Source organism: Euphorbia lathyris, chromosome 1 (genome assembly GCF_963576675.1).
Source record: "Euphorbia lathyris chromosome 1, ddEupLath1.1, whole genome shotgun sequence".
NCBI classification, from domain to species: Eukaryota; Viridiplantae; Streptophyta; class Magnoliopsida; order Malpighiales; family Euphorbiaceae; genus Euphorbia; species Euphorbia lathyris.
The window spans coordinates 109,713,003-109,731,042 of record NC_088910.1 but is presented as its reverse complement, the minus strand read 5'-3'; the positions used below and the strand labels follow the sequence as shown (position 1 = coordinate 109,731,042).

General features: G+C 34.8%; 1 protein-coding gene across 2 annotated transcripts; it reads left to right on the top strand.

Moving 5' to 3' along the window:
- The first annotated feature begins 14,719 nt into the window (after window positions 1-14,719).
- LOC136210581 (uncharacterized) lies at window positions 14,720-17,780 on the top strand. Of its 2 annotated transcripts, XM_066001913.1 has the most exons (3): window positions 14,720-14,848; window positions 15,678-15,745; window positions 16,687-17,780. In XM_066001913.1, exon 3 carries the CDS (start codon window positions 16,709-16,711, stop codon window positions 17,612-17,614), a length of 906 nt encoding a protein of 301 aa, XP_065857985.1. In that variant the 5' UTR covers window positions 14,720-14,848; window positions 15,678-15,745; window positions 16,687-16,708; the 3' UTR covers window positions 17,615-17,780. The 2 variants fall into 2 exon arrangements, with proteins under 2 accessions (XP_065857985.1, XP_065857986.1); XM_066001914.1 differs by lacking the exon at window positions 15,678-15,745 and having other exon boundaries at window positions 14,727-14,848.
- The last annotated feature ends 260 nt before the right edge of the window (window positions 17,781-18,040 follow it).

Below are 18,040 nucleotides of genomic sequence, written 5' to 3'. Positions count from 1 at the left end.
AAGAAGAACCAGAAGAAGAAGAAGCGGATGAAGCGAAAGAAGAAGAAGCAGGAGTAGATCGATGATCGAATAGAACTAAGGTTAGTTTTGTCCAAAGTGGTTAAAAGGGTCTAATTTGGTAAGATGGAAGCAAAGTGGGTTAGATATCTAAATGGTCCCTCTTAATTGGATTAGAGTTGTAATTAACCCTTTTTTTATTTGATATTCTTTTACTTGTTTAGCTCGGCCGAAAGATGGCAGAAGATTCAAGCGGATCTGGGGAATCTTGGTTAAAATGCTGCGTTTTGAAAAACTGAGTGCCACTACTGACAATACACCGATCCAGCTGCTGCGGCGGGTTCTAAAGAAATGGCCAAGCTCTGATCATCTACTCCTCTTTAGATTTGTCTCTACTTACCCATGAACAAGCAATCAAGGCTTTTTCTTTAGATTTTCGAGGTGTCAATTTGAAATTAGTCTTCTATTGTTGTCACTACCTTCCACTTACCTCTTGCTCTGAGTAAGCTTCAATTTCTCTTTCTGATTTCCTTTCTTTCTTGAAATATTAGTGTTGATTTATCCTTTTTTTTTGGGTTTGAATTGAATTGGGAATAGTTTTAGTTGAATTTGATGGTTTCTTAATTGGTGTCGCTAGAGTGCGTTATACCTGTTTGATTAAATTCCTAGGAGTACTTTACTTTTTCCTGGAATGTGTGAGGAAGATAAACAAATGGAGCTTTATAAAACTAAATTGAAATGTCAGAAAGAATCTTTTGAAACTTTTGTTTTGTGTGTTCAAAAAAAAGTTGGTGCTCATATCTCAAGCGTAATTGCAGAGCATTGTCAACTCTTTTGTTAAATGCATTTTATCAATTCTTCTGCTTTGTGATTTTAATGGTTAGGAATAAGGAGAAACGACTTTGTCTTTAATGCTAAAAATATTCTAGAGAATTTTTTGGAGATTTTTGTTCAGTATTGCGAGGAATATTCGATAGCGTAAGGGGCTATTCCAATAGTCATTCCTTGACTCCTCGTACTGCTTGGATCACGTGGCAACCCCCTACCACTAACGGTGCTTGTAAAGGTGACCCTAATATGACCTTTGCGGGTGGTTTGATTCAAGATGAAAATGCTTCATGGGGTGGTTTAGTGCAAATATTGGTTAGTCTACTTCTTCAGTTACGGAGCTTTGAGGTCTATACTTTGGGCTCCATCTTGCTTGGGAAAGGGATTCAAGAAGGTGATAATGGAAGTGGATTCAATGGTTATACTTGTTTCATGACTAGTGCAATGGAGATTCACCATCATTTTCTTGGATATCTCTTGGTCCGGGATCGTAATTGGAACGTTGTTTTTGTTCACAAGAGAGGGTATTCAGTTCTTATTCATTAAGTCACCATGAATTTGGTGTGCCTCTTATACGCCTCTAACAGACTCTCGGATTATTGTCGAGGTTCGATTTTAAATAGAAATTAGATTTTAGTCTGTTATTTTATCTTTTTTTAAAGTTTAGCCTTCGCATTTTACCAAAAAAAAATTAAAAATTACTACTAGTTAAAATTTTGAAATTATCTGAAATAAAAAAAATCTAAGTATCTCCTACAAATTTTGTCGATAATTCTTTATGAATCGAACATATTAAATTTTAAAATTATTTAGAGAGCTCGATAAGAAGTGAAGAAAAAAAACTCATTAAGAAATAAATTTCTTATAGAAATTCATGTTTAGCATCGGATATTCAATAAATTTTACAACTTTATATCAACTGATAAATTAAAGTTTGATTATTGTGCTACTAGACAAGTGAGGATATTTTTTTATTCGGTTTTGATATTTTTTTAATGTTTAGCTCGGCCTAAAGATGGCAGAAGATTCAAGCGGATCTGGGGAATCTTGGTTAAAACGCTGTGTTTTGAAAAACTAAGTGCCACTACTGACAATACACCGATTCAGCTGCTGCGGCGGGTTCTAAAGAAATGGCCAAGCTCTGATCACATACTCCTCTTTAGATTTGTCTTTCCTTACCCATGAACAAGCAATCAAGGCTTTTTCTTTATATTTTCGAGGTGTCAATTTGAAATTAGTCTTCTGTTGCTGTCACTACCTTCCACTTACATCTTACTCTGAATAAGCTTCAATTTCCCTTTCTGATTTCCTTTCTTTCTTGAAATTTTATCCTTTTTTTTTTGTTTGAATTGAATTGGGAATACTTTTAGTTGAATTTGATGGTTCTTTAATTGGTGTCGCTAGAGTGCGTTATACCTGTTTGATTAAATGCCTAGGAGTACTTTACTTTTTCCTGGAATGTGTGAGGAAGATAAACAAATGGAGCTTTATAAAACTAAATTGAAATGTCAGAAAGAATCTTTTGAAACTTTTGTTTTGTGTGTTCAAAAAAAAGTTGGTGCTCATATCTCAAGCGTAATTGCAGAGCATTGTCAACTCTTTTCTTAAATGCATTTTATCAATTCTTCTGCTTTGTGATTTTAATGGTTAGGAATAGGGAGAAACGACTTTGTCTTTAATGCTAAAAATATTCTAGAGATTTTTTCGGAGATTTTTGTTCATTATTGCGAGGAATATTCGATAGCGTAAGGGGCTATTCCAATAGTCATTCCTTGACTCCTCGTACTGCTTGGATCACGTGGCAACCCCCTGCCACTAACGGTGCTTGTAAAGGTGACCCTAATATGACCTCTGCGGGTGGTTTGATTCGAGATGAAAATGCTTCATGGGGTGGTTTAGTGCAAATATTGGTTAGTCTACTTCTTCAGTTACGGAGCTTTGAGGTCTATACTTTGGGCTCCATCTTGTTTGGGAAAGGGATTCAAGAAGGTGATAATGGAAGTGGATTCAATGGTTATACTTGTTTCATGACTAGTGCAATGGAGATTCACCATCATTTTCTTGGATATCTCTTGGTCCGAGATCGTAATTGGAACGTTGTTTTTGTTCACAAGAGAGGGTAATCAGTTCTTATTCATTAAGTCACCATGAATTTGGTGTGCCTCCTATACGCCTCAAACAGACTCTCGGATTATTGTCGAGGTTCGATTTTAAATAGAAATTAGATTTTAGTCTGTTATTTTATCTTTTTTTAACGTTTAGCCTTCGCATTTTACCAAAAAAGAAAAAATTAAAAATTACTACTAGTTAAAATTTTGAAATTATCTGAAATAAAAAAATCTAAGTATCTCCTACAAATCTTGTCGATAATTCTTTATGAATCGAACATATTAAATTTTAAAATTATTTAGAGAGCTCGATAAGAAGTGAAGAAAAAAAACTCATTAAGAAATAAATTTCTTATAGAAATTCATGTTTAGCATCGAATATTCAATAAATTTTACAACTTTATATCAACTGATAAATTAAAGTTTGATTATTGTGCTACTAGACAAGTGAGGATATTTTTTTTATTCGGTTTGATATTTTTTTACTTGTTTAGCTCGGCCTAAAGATGGCAGAAGATTCAAGCGGATCTGGGGAATCTTGGTTAAAACGCTGTGTTTTGAAAAACTGAGTGCCACTACTGACAATACACCGATTCAGCTGCTGCGGCAGGTTCTAAAGAAATGGCCAAGCTCTGATCACCTACTCCTCTTTAGATTTGTCTCTCCTTACCCATGAACAAGCAATCAAGGCTTTTTCTTTATATTTTCGAGGTGTCAATTTGAAATTAGTCTTCTGTTGTTGTCACTACCTTCCACTTACCTCTTTCTCTGAATAAGCTTCAATTTCCCTTTCTGATTTCCTTTCTTTCTTGAAAATTTATCCTTTTTTTTGGTTTGAATTGAATTGGGAATACTTTTAGTTGAATTTGATGGTTCTTTAATTGGTGTCGCTAGAGTGCGTTATACCTGTTTGATTAAATGCCTAGGAGTACTTTACTTTTTCCTGGAATGTGTGAGCAAGATAAACAAATGGAGATTTATAAAACTAATTTGAAATGTCGGAAAGAATCTTTTGAAACTTTTGTTTTGTGTATTCAAAAAAAAGTTGGTGCTCATATCTCAAGCGTAGTTGCAGAGCATTGTCAACTCTTTTGTTAAATGCATTTTATCAATTCTTCTGCTTTGTGATTTTAATGGTTAGGAATAGGGAGAAACGACTTTTTCTTTAATGCTAAAAATATTCTAGAGAATTTTTCGGAAATTTTTGTTCAGTATTTCGAGGAATATTCGATTGCGTAAGGGGCTATTCCAATAGTCATTCCTTGACTCCTCGTACTGCTTGGATCACGTGGCAACCCCCTGCCACTAACGATGCTTGTAAAGGTGACCCTAATATGACCTCTGCGGGTGGTTTGATTCGAGATGAAAATGCTTCATGGGGTGGTTTAGTGCAAATATTGGTTAGTCTACTTCTTCAGTTACGGAGCTTTGAGGTCTATACTTTGGGCTCCATCTTGCTTGGGAAAGGGATTCAAGAAGGTGATAGTGGACGTGGATTCAATGGTTATAATTGTTTCATGACTAGTGCAATGGAGATTCACCATCATTTTCTTGGATATCTCTTGGTCCGGGATCGTAATTGGAACGTTGTTTTTGTTCACAAGAGAGGGTAATCAGTTCTTATTCATTAAGTCACCATGAATTTGGTGTGCCTCCTATACGCCTCTAAAAGACTCCCGGATTATTGTCGAGGTTCGATTTTAAATAGAAATTAGATTTTAGTCTGTTATTTTATCTTTTTTTTAACGTTTAGCCTTCGCATTTTACCAAAAAAGAAAAAAATTAAAAATTACTACTAGTTAAAATTTTGAAATTATCTGAAATAAAAAAAATCTAAAGATCTCCTACAAATTTTGTCGATAATTCTTTATGAATCGAACATATTAAATTTTAAAATTATTTAGAGAGCTCGATAAGAAGTGAAGAAAAAAACTCATTAAGAAATAAATTTCTTATAGAAATTCATGTTTAGCATCGGATATTCAATAAATTTTACAACTTTATATCAACTGATAAATTAAAGTTTGATTATTGTGCTACCAAATAAGTGAGGATATTTTTTTTATTCGGTTTTGATATTTTTTTACTTGTTTAGCTCGGCTTTAAGATGGCAGAAGATTGCGGATCTGAGGAATCTTGGTTAAAACGCTGTGTTTTGAAAAACTAAGTGCCACTACTGACAATACACCGATTCAGCTGCTGCGGCAGGTTCTAAAGAAATGGCCAAGCTCTGATCACCTACTCCTCTTTAGATTTGTCTCTCCTTACCCATGAACAAGCAATCAAGGCTTTTTCTTTATATTTTCGAGGTGTCAATTTGAAATTAGTCTTCTGTTGTTGTCACTACCTTCCACTTACCTCTTTCTCTGAATAAGCTTCAATTTCCCTTTCTGATTTCCTTTCTTTCTTGAAAATTTATCCTTTTTTTTGGTTTGAATTGAATTGGGAATACTTTTAGTTGAATTTGATGGTTCTTTAATTGGTGTCGCTAGAGTGCGTTATACCTGTTTGATTAAATGCCTAGGAGTACTTTACTTTTTCCTGGAATGTGTGAGCAAGATAAACAAATGGAGATTTATAAAACTAATTTGAAATGTCGGAAAGAATCTTTTGAAACTTTTGTTTTGTGTATTCAAAAAAAAGTTGGTGCTCATATCTCAAGCGTAGTTGCAGAGCATTGTCAACTCTTTTGTTAAATGCATTTTATCAATTCTTCTGCTTTGTGATTTTAATGGTTAGGAATAGGGAGAAACGACTTTTTCTTTAATGCTAAAAATATTCTAGAGAATTTTTCGGAAATTTTTGTTCAGTATTTCGAGGAATATTCGATAGCGTAAGGGGCTATTCCAATAGTCATTCCTTGACTCCTCGTACTGCTTGGATCACGTGGCAACCCCCTGCCACTAACGATGCTTGTAAAGGTGACCCTAATATGACCTCTGCGGGTGGTTTGATTCGAGATGAAAATGCTTCATGGGGTGGTTTAGTGCAAATATTGGTTAGTCTACTTCTTCAGTTACGGAGCTTTGAGGTCTATACTTTGGGCTCCATCTTGCTTGGGAAAGGGATTCAAGAAGGTGATAGTGGACGTGGATTCAATGGTTATAATTGTTTCATGACTAGTGCAATGGAGATTCACCATCATTTTCTTGGATATCTCTTGGTCCGGGATCGTAATTGGAACGTTGTTTTTGTTCACAAGAGAGGGTAATCAGTTCTTATTCATTAAGTCACCATGAATTTGGTGTGCCTCCTATACGCCTCTAAAAGACTCCCGGATTATTGTCGAGGTTCAATTTTAAATAGAAATTAGATTTTAGTCTGTTATTTTATCTTTTTTTTAACGTTTAGCCTTCGCATTTTACCAAAAAAGAAAAAAATTAAAAATTACTACTAGTTAAAATTTTGAAATTATCTGAAATAAAAAAATCTAAAGATCTCCTACAAATTTTGTCGATAATTCTTTATTAATTGAACATATTAAATTTTAAAATTATTTAGAGAGCTCGATAAGAAGTGAAGAAAAAAAAACTCATTAAGAAATAAATTTCTTATAGAAATTCATGTTTAGCATCGGATATTCAATAAATTTTACAACTTTATATCAACTGATAAATTAAAGTTTGATTATTGTGCTACCAAATAAGTGAGGATATTTTTTTTTATTCGGTTTTGATATTTTTTTACTTGTTTAGCTCGGCTTTAAGATGGCAGAAGATTCAAGCGGATCTGAGGAATCTTGGTTAAAACGCTGTGTTTTGAAAAACTAAGTGCCACTACTGACAATACACCGATTCAGCTGCTGCTGCGGGTTCTAAAGAAATGGCCAAGCTCTGATCACCTACTCCTCTTTAGATTTGTCTCTCCTTACCCATGAACAAGCAATCAAGGCTTTTTCTTTATATTTTCGAGGTGTCAATTTGAAATTAGTCTTCTGTTGCTGTCACTACCTTCCACTTACCACTTGCTCTGAATAAGCTTCAATTTCCCTTTCTGATTTCCTTTCTTTCTTGAAAATTTATCCTTTTTTTGGTTTGAATTGAATTGGGAATACTTTTAGTTGAATTTGATGGTTCTTTAATTGGTGTCGCTAGAGTGCGTTATACCTGTTTGATTAAATGCCTAGGAGTACTTTACTTTTTCCTGGAATGTGTGAGGAAGATAAACAAATGGAGATTTATAAAACTAAATTGAAATGTCGGAAAGAATCTTTTGAAACTTTTATTTTGTGTGTTCAAAAAAAAGTTGGTGCTCATATCTCAAGCGTAATTGCAGAGCATTGTCATCTTTTTTGTTAAATGCATTTTATCAATTTTTCTGCTTTGTGATTTTAATGGTTAGGAATAGGGAGAAACGACTTTTTCTTTAATGATAAAAATATTCTAGTGAATTTTTCGGAAATTTTTGTTCAGTATTGCGAGGAATATTCGATAGCGTAAGGGGCTATTCCAATAGTCATTCCTTGACTCCTCGTACTGCTTGGATCACGTGGCAACCCCCTTCCACTAACGGTGCTTGTAAAGGTGACCCTAATATGACCTCTGCGGGTGGTTTGATTCGAGATGAAAATGCTTCATGGGGTGGTTTAGTGCAAATATTGGTTAGTCTACTTCTTCAGTTATGGAGCTTTGAGGTCTATACTTTGGGCTCCATCTTGTTTGGGAAAGGGATTCAAGAAGGTGATAGTGGAAGTGGATTCAATGGTTATACTTGTTTCATGACTAGTGCAATGGAGATTCACCATCATTTTCTTGGATATCTCTTGGTCCGGGATCGTAAATTGGAACATTGTTTTTGTTCACAAGAGAGGGTAATCAGTTCTTATTCATTAAGTCACCATGAATTTGGTGTGCCTCCTATACGCCTCTAAAAGACTCTCGGATTATTGTCGAGGTTCGATTTTAAATAGAAATTAGATTTTAGTCTGTTATTTTATCTTTTTTTAACGTTTAGCTTTCGCATTTTACCAAAAAAGAAAAAATTAAAAATTACTACTAGTTAAAATTTTGAAATTATCTGAAATAAAAAAAATCTAAATATCTCCTACAAATTTTGTCGATAATTCTTTATGAATCGAACATATTAAATTTTAAAATTATTTAGAGAGCTCGATAAGAAGTGAAGAAAAAAAAACTCATTAAGAAATAAATTTCTTATAGAATATCATGTTTAGCATCGGATATTCAATAAATTTTACAACTTTATATCAACTGATAAATTAAAGTTTGATTATTGTGCTACTAGACAAGTGAGGATATTTTTTTTATTTGGTTTTGATATTTTTTTACTTGTTTAGCTCGGCCTAAAGATGGCAGAAGATTCAAGCGGATCTGGGGAATCTTGGTTAAATTGCTGTGTTTTGAAAAACTGAGTGCCACTACTGACAATACACCGATTCAGCTGCTGCGGCGGGTTCTAAAGAAATGGCCAAGCTCTGATCATCTACTCCTCTTTAGATTTGTCTCTCCTTACCCATGAACAAGCAATCAAGGCTTTTTCTTTATATTTTCGAGGTGTCATTTTGAAATTAGTCTTCTGTTGCTGTCACTACCTTCCACTTACCTCTTGCTCTGAATAAGCTTCAATTTCCCTTTCTGATTTCCTTTCTTTCTTGAAATTTTATCCTTTTTTTTGTTTGAATTGAATTGGGAATACTTTTAGTTGAATTTGATGGTTCTTTAATTGGTGTCGCTAGAGTGCGTTATACCTGTTTGATTAAATGCCTAGGAGTACTTTACTTTTTCCTGGAATGTGTGAGGAAGATAAACAAATGGAGCTTTATAAAACTAAATTGAAATGTCAGAAAGAATCTTTTGAAACTTTTATTTTGTGTGTTCAAACAAAAGTTAGTGCTCATATCTCAAGCGTAATTGCAGAGCATTGTCAACTCTTTTGTTAAATGCATTTTATTAATTCTTCTGCTTTGTGATTTTAATGGTTAGGAATAGGGAGAAACGACTTTGTCTTTAATGCTAAAAATATTCTAGAGAATTTTTCGGAGATTTTTGTTCAGTATTGCGAGGAATATTCGATAGCGTAAGGGGCTATTCCAATAGTCATTCCTTGACTCCTCGTACTGCTTGGATCACGTGGCAACCCCCTCCCACTAACGGTGCTTGTAAAGGTGACCCTAATATGACCTCTGCAGGTGGTTTGATTCGAGATGAAAATGCTTCATGGGGTGGTTTAGTGCAAATATTGGTTAGTCTACTTCTTCAGTTATAGAGCTTTGAGGTCTATACTTTGGGCTCCATCTTGCTTGGGAAAGGGATTCAAGAAGGTGATAGTGGAAGTGGATTCAATGGTTATACTTGTTTCATGACTAGTGCAATGGAGATTCACCATCATTTTCTTGGATATCTCTTGGTCCGGGATCGTAATTGGAACGTTGTTTTTGTTCACAAGAGAGGGTAATCAGTTCTTATTCATTAAGTCACCATGAATTTGGTGTGCCTCCTATACGCCTCTAAAAGACTCTCGGATTATTGTCGAGGTTCGATTTAAATAGAAATTAGATTTTAGTCTGTTATTTTTATCTTTTTTAACGTTTAGCCTTCGCATTTTACCAAAAAAGAAAAAATTAAAAATTACTACTAGTTAAAATTTTGAAATTATCTGAAATAAAAAAAAATCTAAATATCTCCTACACATTTTGTCGATAATTCTTTATGAATCGAACATATTAAATTTTAAAATTATTTGCAGAGCTGGATAAAAAGTGAAGAAAAAAAACTCATTAAGAAATAAATTTCTTATAGAAATTCATGTTTAGTATCGGATATTCAATAAATTTTACAACTTTATATCAACTGATAAATTAAAGTTTGATTATTGTGCTACTAGACAAGTGTGGATATTTTTTTTATTCGGTTTTGATATTTTTTTTACTTGTTTAGCTCGGCCTAAAGATGGCAAAAGATTCAAGCGGATCTGGGGAATCTTGGTTAAAACGTTGCGTTTTGAAAAACTGAGTGCCACTACTGACAATACACTGATTCAGCTGCTACGGCGGGTTCTAAAGAAATGGCCAAACTCTGATCAGCTACTCCTCTTTAGATTTGTCTCTGCTTACCCATGAACAAGCAATCAAGGCTTTTTCTTTAGATTTTCGAGGTGTCAATTTGAAATTAGTCTTCTGTTGCTGTCACTACCTTCCACTTACTTCTTGCTCTGAGTAAGCTTCAATTTCCCTTTCTGATTTCCTTTCTTTCTTGAAATGTTAGTGTTGATTTATCCTTTTTTTTGGTTTGAATTGAATTGAGAATACTTTTAGTTGAATTTGATGGTTCCTTAATTGGTGTCGCTAGAGTGCGTTATACCTGTTTGATTAAATGCCTAGGAGGAGTTTACTTTTTCATCTTACCGAGGAATGTGTTAGGAAGATAAACAAATGGAGCTTTAGAAAACTAAATTGAAATGTGAGGAAGTTAGAATCTTTTGAAACTTTTGTTCATCATCTAGTAGAAGTTGTGTCTTCAACAAAAAGTTAGTGCTTATATCTCAAGCGTAATTCCAGAGCATTGTCAACGCTTTTGTTAATTGCATTTTATCAACTCTTCTGCTTTGTGATTTTAATGGTTATGAATAGGGAGTACTAGTGTAATTGCAATTAATTTGATCATATGCAATGCAACATTCTGATGACATGGTTAAATTTTTGGAATACTATGCTTTGTTTGGATGAGGTGCATGGGGGGTCATTAAATGGAGGGAAGGGAAAAGTTTTGCTGGGTAAGTGTTTAACCCTCGAAAATACCCAATTTGGGGTGTTAAGATTTAGAACATAACCTTTCATCAAACCTTATTAACCCTTGCCCATATAAATCCATCTTCCAGAACATAGGTTTATCATTACTCCTTCCTTTATTAACACTCCCAAACAAAGTGTTAAGGTCGTGTCGTGTCCTTGATCTTGTGTTCAAATGCTTTTGTTTGTCATAAGAATATTATTACCATTGTTGTTTGGCATAGAAACAATAAAGCTGTGGGGTGGGGAAGTTGAAAAAATGAGTTAACATGACTATAATTGTATATGTCATTTGGGTCGACAAATTCTCACATCATTTACGAGAGAACTTGAGGGATGGAAATTCAGATTCAACACCTTTAAGAGATTATTAGGAATATCAAGTTTTCTGCTGATTTTCATAATTGGTTAAGCCGTAACTAATTAGAAGCCAATAGTTTCAATGTTTTTTTGAAGTCTAAATTGAAGTAAGTAATTGCTTAGCGCTTTCTCTTTGACTTCTAAGTTTTAATTTGGTTACTTCCTTTGAGCTCACACCTTCTCCTATGCAGGAAATTCTAAGAATTTTGAACACAAAGTTTTTGGCTAAAGTAATTTGTGAATACGGGATATTATAAGGTCATCGCTTTCGTCTCATTTGTAACATGGGGATTATATATACACACACACTAGGCGCCTTAAGGCAATGAGACCTCAAATTGCTTGAGGCACTGGGGTCTCTTTTGAGCAAAGTGAGGCGCTGATTGAAAAAACCAAACATTGAAAACATGTATGAAAACAAGGTTGAAGTAAAATTAAAAAAGAACATAAGCTAAGACAAGTGAAAAAGATTATCTTCGTTTTGCTTATGAAGCTGTTTATTTGTTTTTCTCCTCACATTGTTAGCTATTATGAAGCTGGTAGCTGGAGAAAAGTACGAGGAGGAAACAAATAAACAGATTTATAAGCAAAAAGAAGGCAATTTTTTGTCTTTGTCTATGTTTATATTTTGTAACTTCGATACTGTTTTTATGTATGTTTTTAACCTTTTCTAAAGCAGCCCTCACTTTGCTCGGGCAAGCGCCTAGTTCCTCAGGTGAATTGAGGTCTCATTGCCTTAAGGCCCCCAAGCGCTTGTAACAACACTGATGAGAATTAAGATGGGTGGTTCTCTTCAGATTGTTCTCCTTTGGATATTGTTCCTTCATAAAGGACCCCATGGGACACGGGCAAGCCTTCATGAATTAGAAAGACCATATCAGGTGGTATAAAATATAAAGACCATATCGGGTGATATGGCAAAGAAACACCATATTGGGCGATATAGCATAGAAAGACCATGTTGGGAGACATTGCAATTTGAAGTGTAGAATTATGTTACTAAAATATGGTTGGGAGAAATGACTGAGTAATGAATAGGTGTTGGTATTTTACATGTAATATTTTACATACTAAATTTATGTTGCCAATGAAATTATGTTCCTCAACTTTAATAATTTTTTACATATTATTATTGTGAATGCTGTCAGTAGTTGTTAAAGGTGCACCTAAGGCTCTAGGCGTGCAAGGCACTAGGCCGAGTGCCTTAGAGCAACTCTAATGGTGTATGGAAAGGACCAATTTGCAATTTTATAAAATTATTAGAGACCTTCCAACCATTAGAGAGATAAATTTAGAAGCCTCTCAACTCTAGCAAGTCGCCAGGATTGGCGACTCGCTGGGTTTGAAAAAGGTTGGCTCACATGTCACGCGCAAGGTAGAGGTTTACTTTCTACACGCATGAGCTGGCAATAGCTTGAGTAGGCGTGGAGTGCACAGGGCAGCAAGGGGGCTTCAATTGTCATTTTTTTCACCCAACATGTGGGCCAGCATGTCTGCAAATTTCAAAAACAAAAAAAATATGATGTATTTAATTTTTTGTCAAGAAATATGTTTTATAATATATTTAAGGGTTAATTACAAAAAACTACCCTGTGGTTTGGCCGATTTGCGATGTGGTACCTGTGGTGTTTTTTGTTACAAACAGGTACCTGTGGTTGTCGCCGTTACCAAAATCAAGGAAACGGTTGTTTGACTATTAAATCATAGGGGTATTTTCAGAAATAAATTTTCTTGACTTTTTTTTTTGACTTTTTTGTAGACTTCCATCTTCTTCTTCTCTTCTTCGTTTTTCTTTCTTCTTCTTCCTCCATTTCATCTTCTTCTTCCTCCATTTCATCTTCTTCCATTTTCTCCTCTTCCTTTCTTTTCTTCTTATTTTTCTTCCTTATTTCTTCTCTTCATCTTCCTCTTTTTTTTTTTTTAATTCTGGAATTTCCAGAAATCTGGAATCTGGAAATTCCATACGTGAAGAAGACGTTCTTCACGTCTGGAATTTTCAGATTTCTGGAAATTCCAGGCGTGAAGATTCTTCACCCCTAGAATTTCCAGAAATCTGGAAATTCCAAAAATCTGGAATTTCCAGATTTCTGGAAATTTCAGAATTAAAAGAAATTAGAAAAAAAAAGAAAAAAATAGGAAGAAGAAGAGAAGATAGGAGGAAGAAGAAGAAAAGAGAGGAGGAGGAGGAGGAGGAAGAAGAGGAAGAAGAAAAAGAAGAAGAAGAAAACGCAGAAGAAGAAGAGAAGCAGAAGAAGAGAAGAAGAAAACGCAGAAGATGAAGGAGAGAGGAGGTGAGAGAAAAAAAAATTTAAAAAAAAAAATTAAAAAATTGAATTTCCTAAATTACCCCTGTGCCACGTCAGATTTTTAACAGATTTTCTACCGTTTCCTTGATTTCGGTAACGGCTACAACCACAGGTACCTGTTTGTAACAAAAAATTCGCAAATCGGCCAAACCACAGGGTAGTTTTTTGTAATTAACCCTATATTTAATCTTATCAACAGAATTTTTTTAATTTAACAGTACGTTTTTTATAATATAAATATTAAATATAATTAACAAATTTATAAAATAAGATATAAAAAACATTTATTTGATACAAAACATCAAATATATTAAATATTAATAGATATTATTATTATAAGATAAGTTAATGGATTAAAAATAAAAAATAAAATATTATATTACGTGTGGGACCCATTAAATATGGTGATTATGACTAACCATTAGAGTAGATTTTTAGATGAATTGTTTTGATGAGAGGGTTATTAGAAATGGGTGAGATGGAATGGTTGGAGGGTGTGCAACCCTCCAACCATTAGAGCTGCTCTTAGCAAGCCAAAGGCGGGTGCTGTTACTAAGGCCACTGCATTGGACACACACACGCCTAACTGTACTTATAAGTATACCTGGGCATGGGCCGGGCTCGGGCCGGGCCTGTCGGGCTTTTAATAAAGCCTGACGAGCCCAAGCCCAGCCCAGCCCAGTCCGTAAAAATTTAGTCGAGCTCGGACCTAAAATATGAATCCCAAGCCTGCCCGTTCAAGCCCATCTATATATTAAATATATATATATATAATACTAAATTGGTATTAAATATGTTTTTGAATAGACACATGGCCCTCAAATAAAACGATTTTTTTTTCCTACAAATACTGCTGAATTTCATATGATTTGTAGCATAAATAACTGTCTGACCACGATTGGTTCTTATTACCCAAAAAAATTCACGCTCTTGCTCTCTTAATTTAACAAAAGGATTATAAGATTTTAGTTTGTGATAAAACAAAAAACACCACTTTAATTAATTGTAAATTTAAATTAATACTTGATGTTTGGTATAAATTCCTCTATATATATATCAGGCCGGTCCGGCCCGGCCCGATGTAAAATTCATAAAGTCCAAGCCTATCCAAGTTTTGGTGGGCTTATTCGGGCTTGGACCGAACCGGACCTGATAGCATTTTTATGTGTCCAAACCCGGCTAAACGGACCTGGGTCCGGGCCGGAAGGACGGTCTCGCCGGCCCATGCCCATGTCTACTTACAAGTGGCGTGCCTATTTGTAAATGGGTTTTTTAGGGCTTTAAAAGAGTTAGATACATCTTTTAATCTCCACCATTGGATTAAAAATCTCTAGATTAAAAAATGAACAAGAAAGAAATAGACTTTGAAGAATGCAAACAACGGGAGAAAAAGGAAAGGAAAGCGCAGAACCAAAAGGAAATAAAAATGAAGAAAACAAAATCAAGGGATCGAAGAAGAGTAACAGCAGACGGACTTGAAGTTGAACTGAAGAATTGATAACGTACTTTTCTTCTACTACTCTCTCTCTTCTCTGTTTGTTTTATTCTATTCTTCTGCAGTCTCTTCTGATATCTTTTCTTCTAGTATTCTGTTCTCTTTGTGCTCTATTTTCTGTTCTATTCTATTCTCTCTCTCTCGGTCTCTTATTCTCTCCTGTTCTGCTGTTTTGTTCTTCAAATGAGAAAGAATTTATAATGGATTTGGTTGTTGGAGTTTTTATACCATACTATATAGTGTATGGATTTGGGGTCTACATAAGTTGCAATTGAATGAAAAATGCTAAATCTATTACTTAAGAATATTTGTCCAACCTTGCTATGCTTAAAATTGTCAAATTAATCACATATGTGTGTGTGTGTGTATATATATATATGTTTGTGAGCTGCAGCTCTGTAAGATGAGGTGGAAGAAGAAACTGATTTTGTAGATGAGTATAATGTGGATCAGAACCTTGAAAATGAATTTCATGATGTTGAAGATGGGGATACTGATGGTGATGAGTGATAATTGATGAATATGAGAAGTAGTTATTAGTCAACTTAGGATTTAGTTGAACACTTTAACTTCAGATTATGAGTTTATTGCATATCAAGAGTTTACGAGTAAGATTTAAGATTGGTGTCAGGATTCAATATTTATTGCATTTTGAGTTTAGAATTTATCATTTGTTTTTATATGTCAAATATTATCATTTATAGTTTGAGATATTTGTGTGCCTGTGCCTTGGGCCTAGGTTTCAGGACCCCCTTGCGTTTTTAATAACTGCCTGGTGTAGTGTTTGGTATAATAGAATGCTGGCTTACTATGTTTTATTTGGTTGCATTCTATAGGTGAAGGTTCAGGTGAGCCTAGGAAGGAACAAGGAGGAGGTGGTGGTGCTTAGCCTTTTTAATTCTTGGTAAGAGTTTAGCCATGAGGAAAAAGGTTGTTTTGGACGTTAGAACCATTTTTTCTGTAAGATTTGGGTTATTAAGGCAAAGCATTGTCTTGGAGGCTTAGATTTTATATTTTCCATATCCAATATGATGGGTGTTGATTATAAATAGTTTTTATGCGTAGTAGAATGAATGATAACCAACTGGTATGTTTGGGATTGTATCTTGTGCATAGAAGGTAAAGAATGGAGAAACACTGATGTGAACCACAAGTACATATTTTGTGAATGATTTTATGCTTGATTGAAAATATCCTAAAATGGAAAAAGAAAAAAATGGGGATGCTGGGGAATCCTTTTGTGCTACATTTCATGTAGAAATGTGTAGCTATAAAGTGCTGTTAAGTATAGATTCTTGTAGTGCTAAGATGAAACCGAAGAACTATACTTCGTTGAAAGTTCACAGAAAATAAACTTATATATGACTATAGTTCATGACATTTTCCTCCAAAGCTATTTCCTTTTTCTTTGTTTGGCATGAGCTCGTTGATATGTTGTATATAATATAAAATGGAGTTCTGATATGGAATCGAGCAATAGATATAAGAGCTCATATGCAGTTGGTTGAATCTCAAGTCTACCTGATGTGCAGAGTATAGTTCCAGTCCACACACCAGCTTGATGCAGGAAGAGGCATGGTGTGAGCACCCAAACTTAGTGTGACTCACAGTGTCATATATATATATATATATATATATTGTGTGTGCTATTTTTGGTTTCTCGTGAGAAAATCAGTAGTTTGTGGTCTAGCTTTCTTGTTAGGATTAGAGCCTAACAGACTAACAGTGTAGATTCCGAAAAGCATAGTGGCATACCTCATTTGCATAAAAAATGGTATTGATTTCTTTTGCTTTTGTTCATCATGATTAAGACTTGCTATTTATATACTTGTGTTGGATTTGTAGGAGGAACCATAACGAAGATTTGATGAAAGGCGCTTCTAGCAGCTTACGAGCTGCTTTCTCCTATTGTGTAGAGCAGGTCCGAAATTATGATTACCATCACTATCTCTGCCTTCTCGAACTCCCCCCTAACATGCGGAAGGCTGCATTTGCCCTCCGTGCCTTCAATGTTGAAACTGCTAGAGCCATGGATGTTGCATCAGATCCCAAGATTGGTCTTATGCGCCTCCTTTGGTGGCAAGAAACTATCGATAGAATTTATGCCAACAAGTTAATTGAGCATCCAACAGCAAACGCTCTCTCATCCGTGATATCTGAGACTAGAATTACTAAGGGATGGTTGAAACGGTCTGTGGAAGCCCGTATCAATGATGCAAGCAGAGAGGTTACTGATATCCCTGAAACTTTGGAAGAGTTGGAAAAATACGCGGAGGACACTGCATCGACCATTTTATATATGACACTTCAAGCAGGCGGTATCAGGTCCACAGTAGCTGATCATGCAGCATCTCATGTAGGCAAAGCAAGTGGCCTTCTATTGCTAGTTAGATCACTTCCATATCATGCAAGCCGCAACCGTCATTTTCCGTATATACCAACTGAATTGGCAGCTAAGCACGGATTATTAGCCGTAGAGGGAGGCCGTTCTGAAATCCATTTGGATAAACGAGAAGGTTTATGCAATGCTGTTTTTGAGATGGCATCAGTTGCTAATGTTCATCTGCAGAAGGCTCGTGAATTAGCGGGAACCGTACCTGCTGAGGCTCGTGCGGTTCTTCTGCCAGCTATACCAGCACAAGTTATATTGGACAGGTTGAGCAAGGTGCAGTTTGATGTGTTTGATCCAAGTTTAGAAAGAGGGATTCTGGGGATTCCTCCTTTGTTGTACCAATTGAAATTGAAGTGGTCTTCATGGAGAGGGAAATACTAGTAAGTTATTTGAACTATTTTTGTGCCGTTCAACAAAATAATCTCTAGATTTTAATTTTTCCATACTTTTAGCTCTTTTATAATAAGGAAATTGTCTTCCACGTGAAACATTCTACAATCTTCTATAAAGCAAAAACTTGAACAAAAGTTCAACTTTTTTTTCGGAATTCTGTTTAAAAACATCATAAAGGACATGGAATTTGTTTGTCATTAGGCTTAGAATGATGTAATATATATAATTATAAAGCCCTGCTATGGATTTAGCTTCGTCATATTTGTATCATGGTTTGGTATTTTGGAAAATAAGGGCTAGTTATTATTGTTATTGATAAGTTGCAAAATTCAGTCTTAGCGGATTTAGTATTTACATAACAGTGCAATTTTTGTTTTAAAAAAAACAGTGCAATTTTAAGTTTAACATTTATTA

Coding starts and splice junctions, on each gene's coding strand:
- LOC136210581 (XM_066001913.1), top strand. CDS start 16,709: ATGAAAGGCGCTTCTAGCAGCTTACGAGCTGCTTTCTCCTATTGTGTA.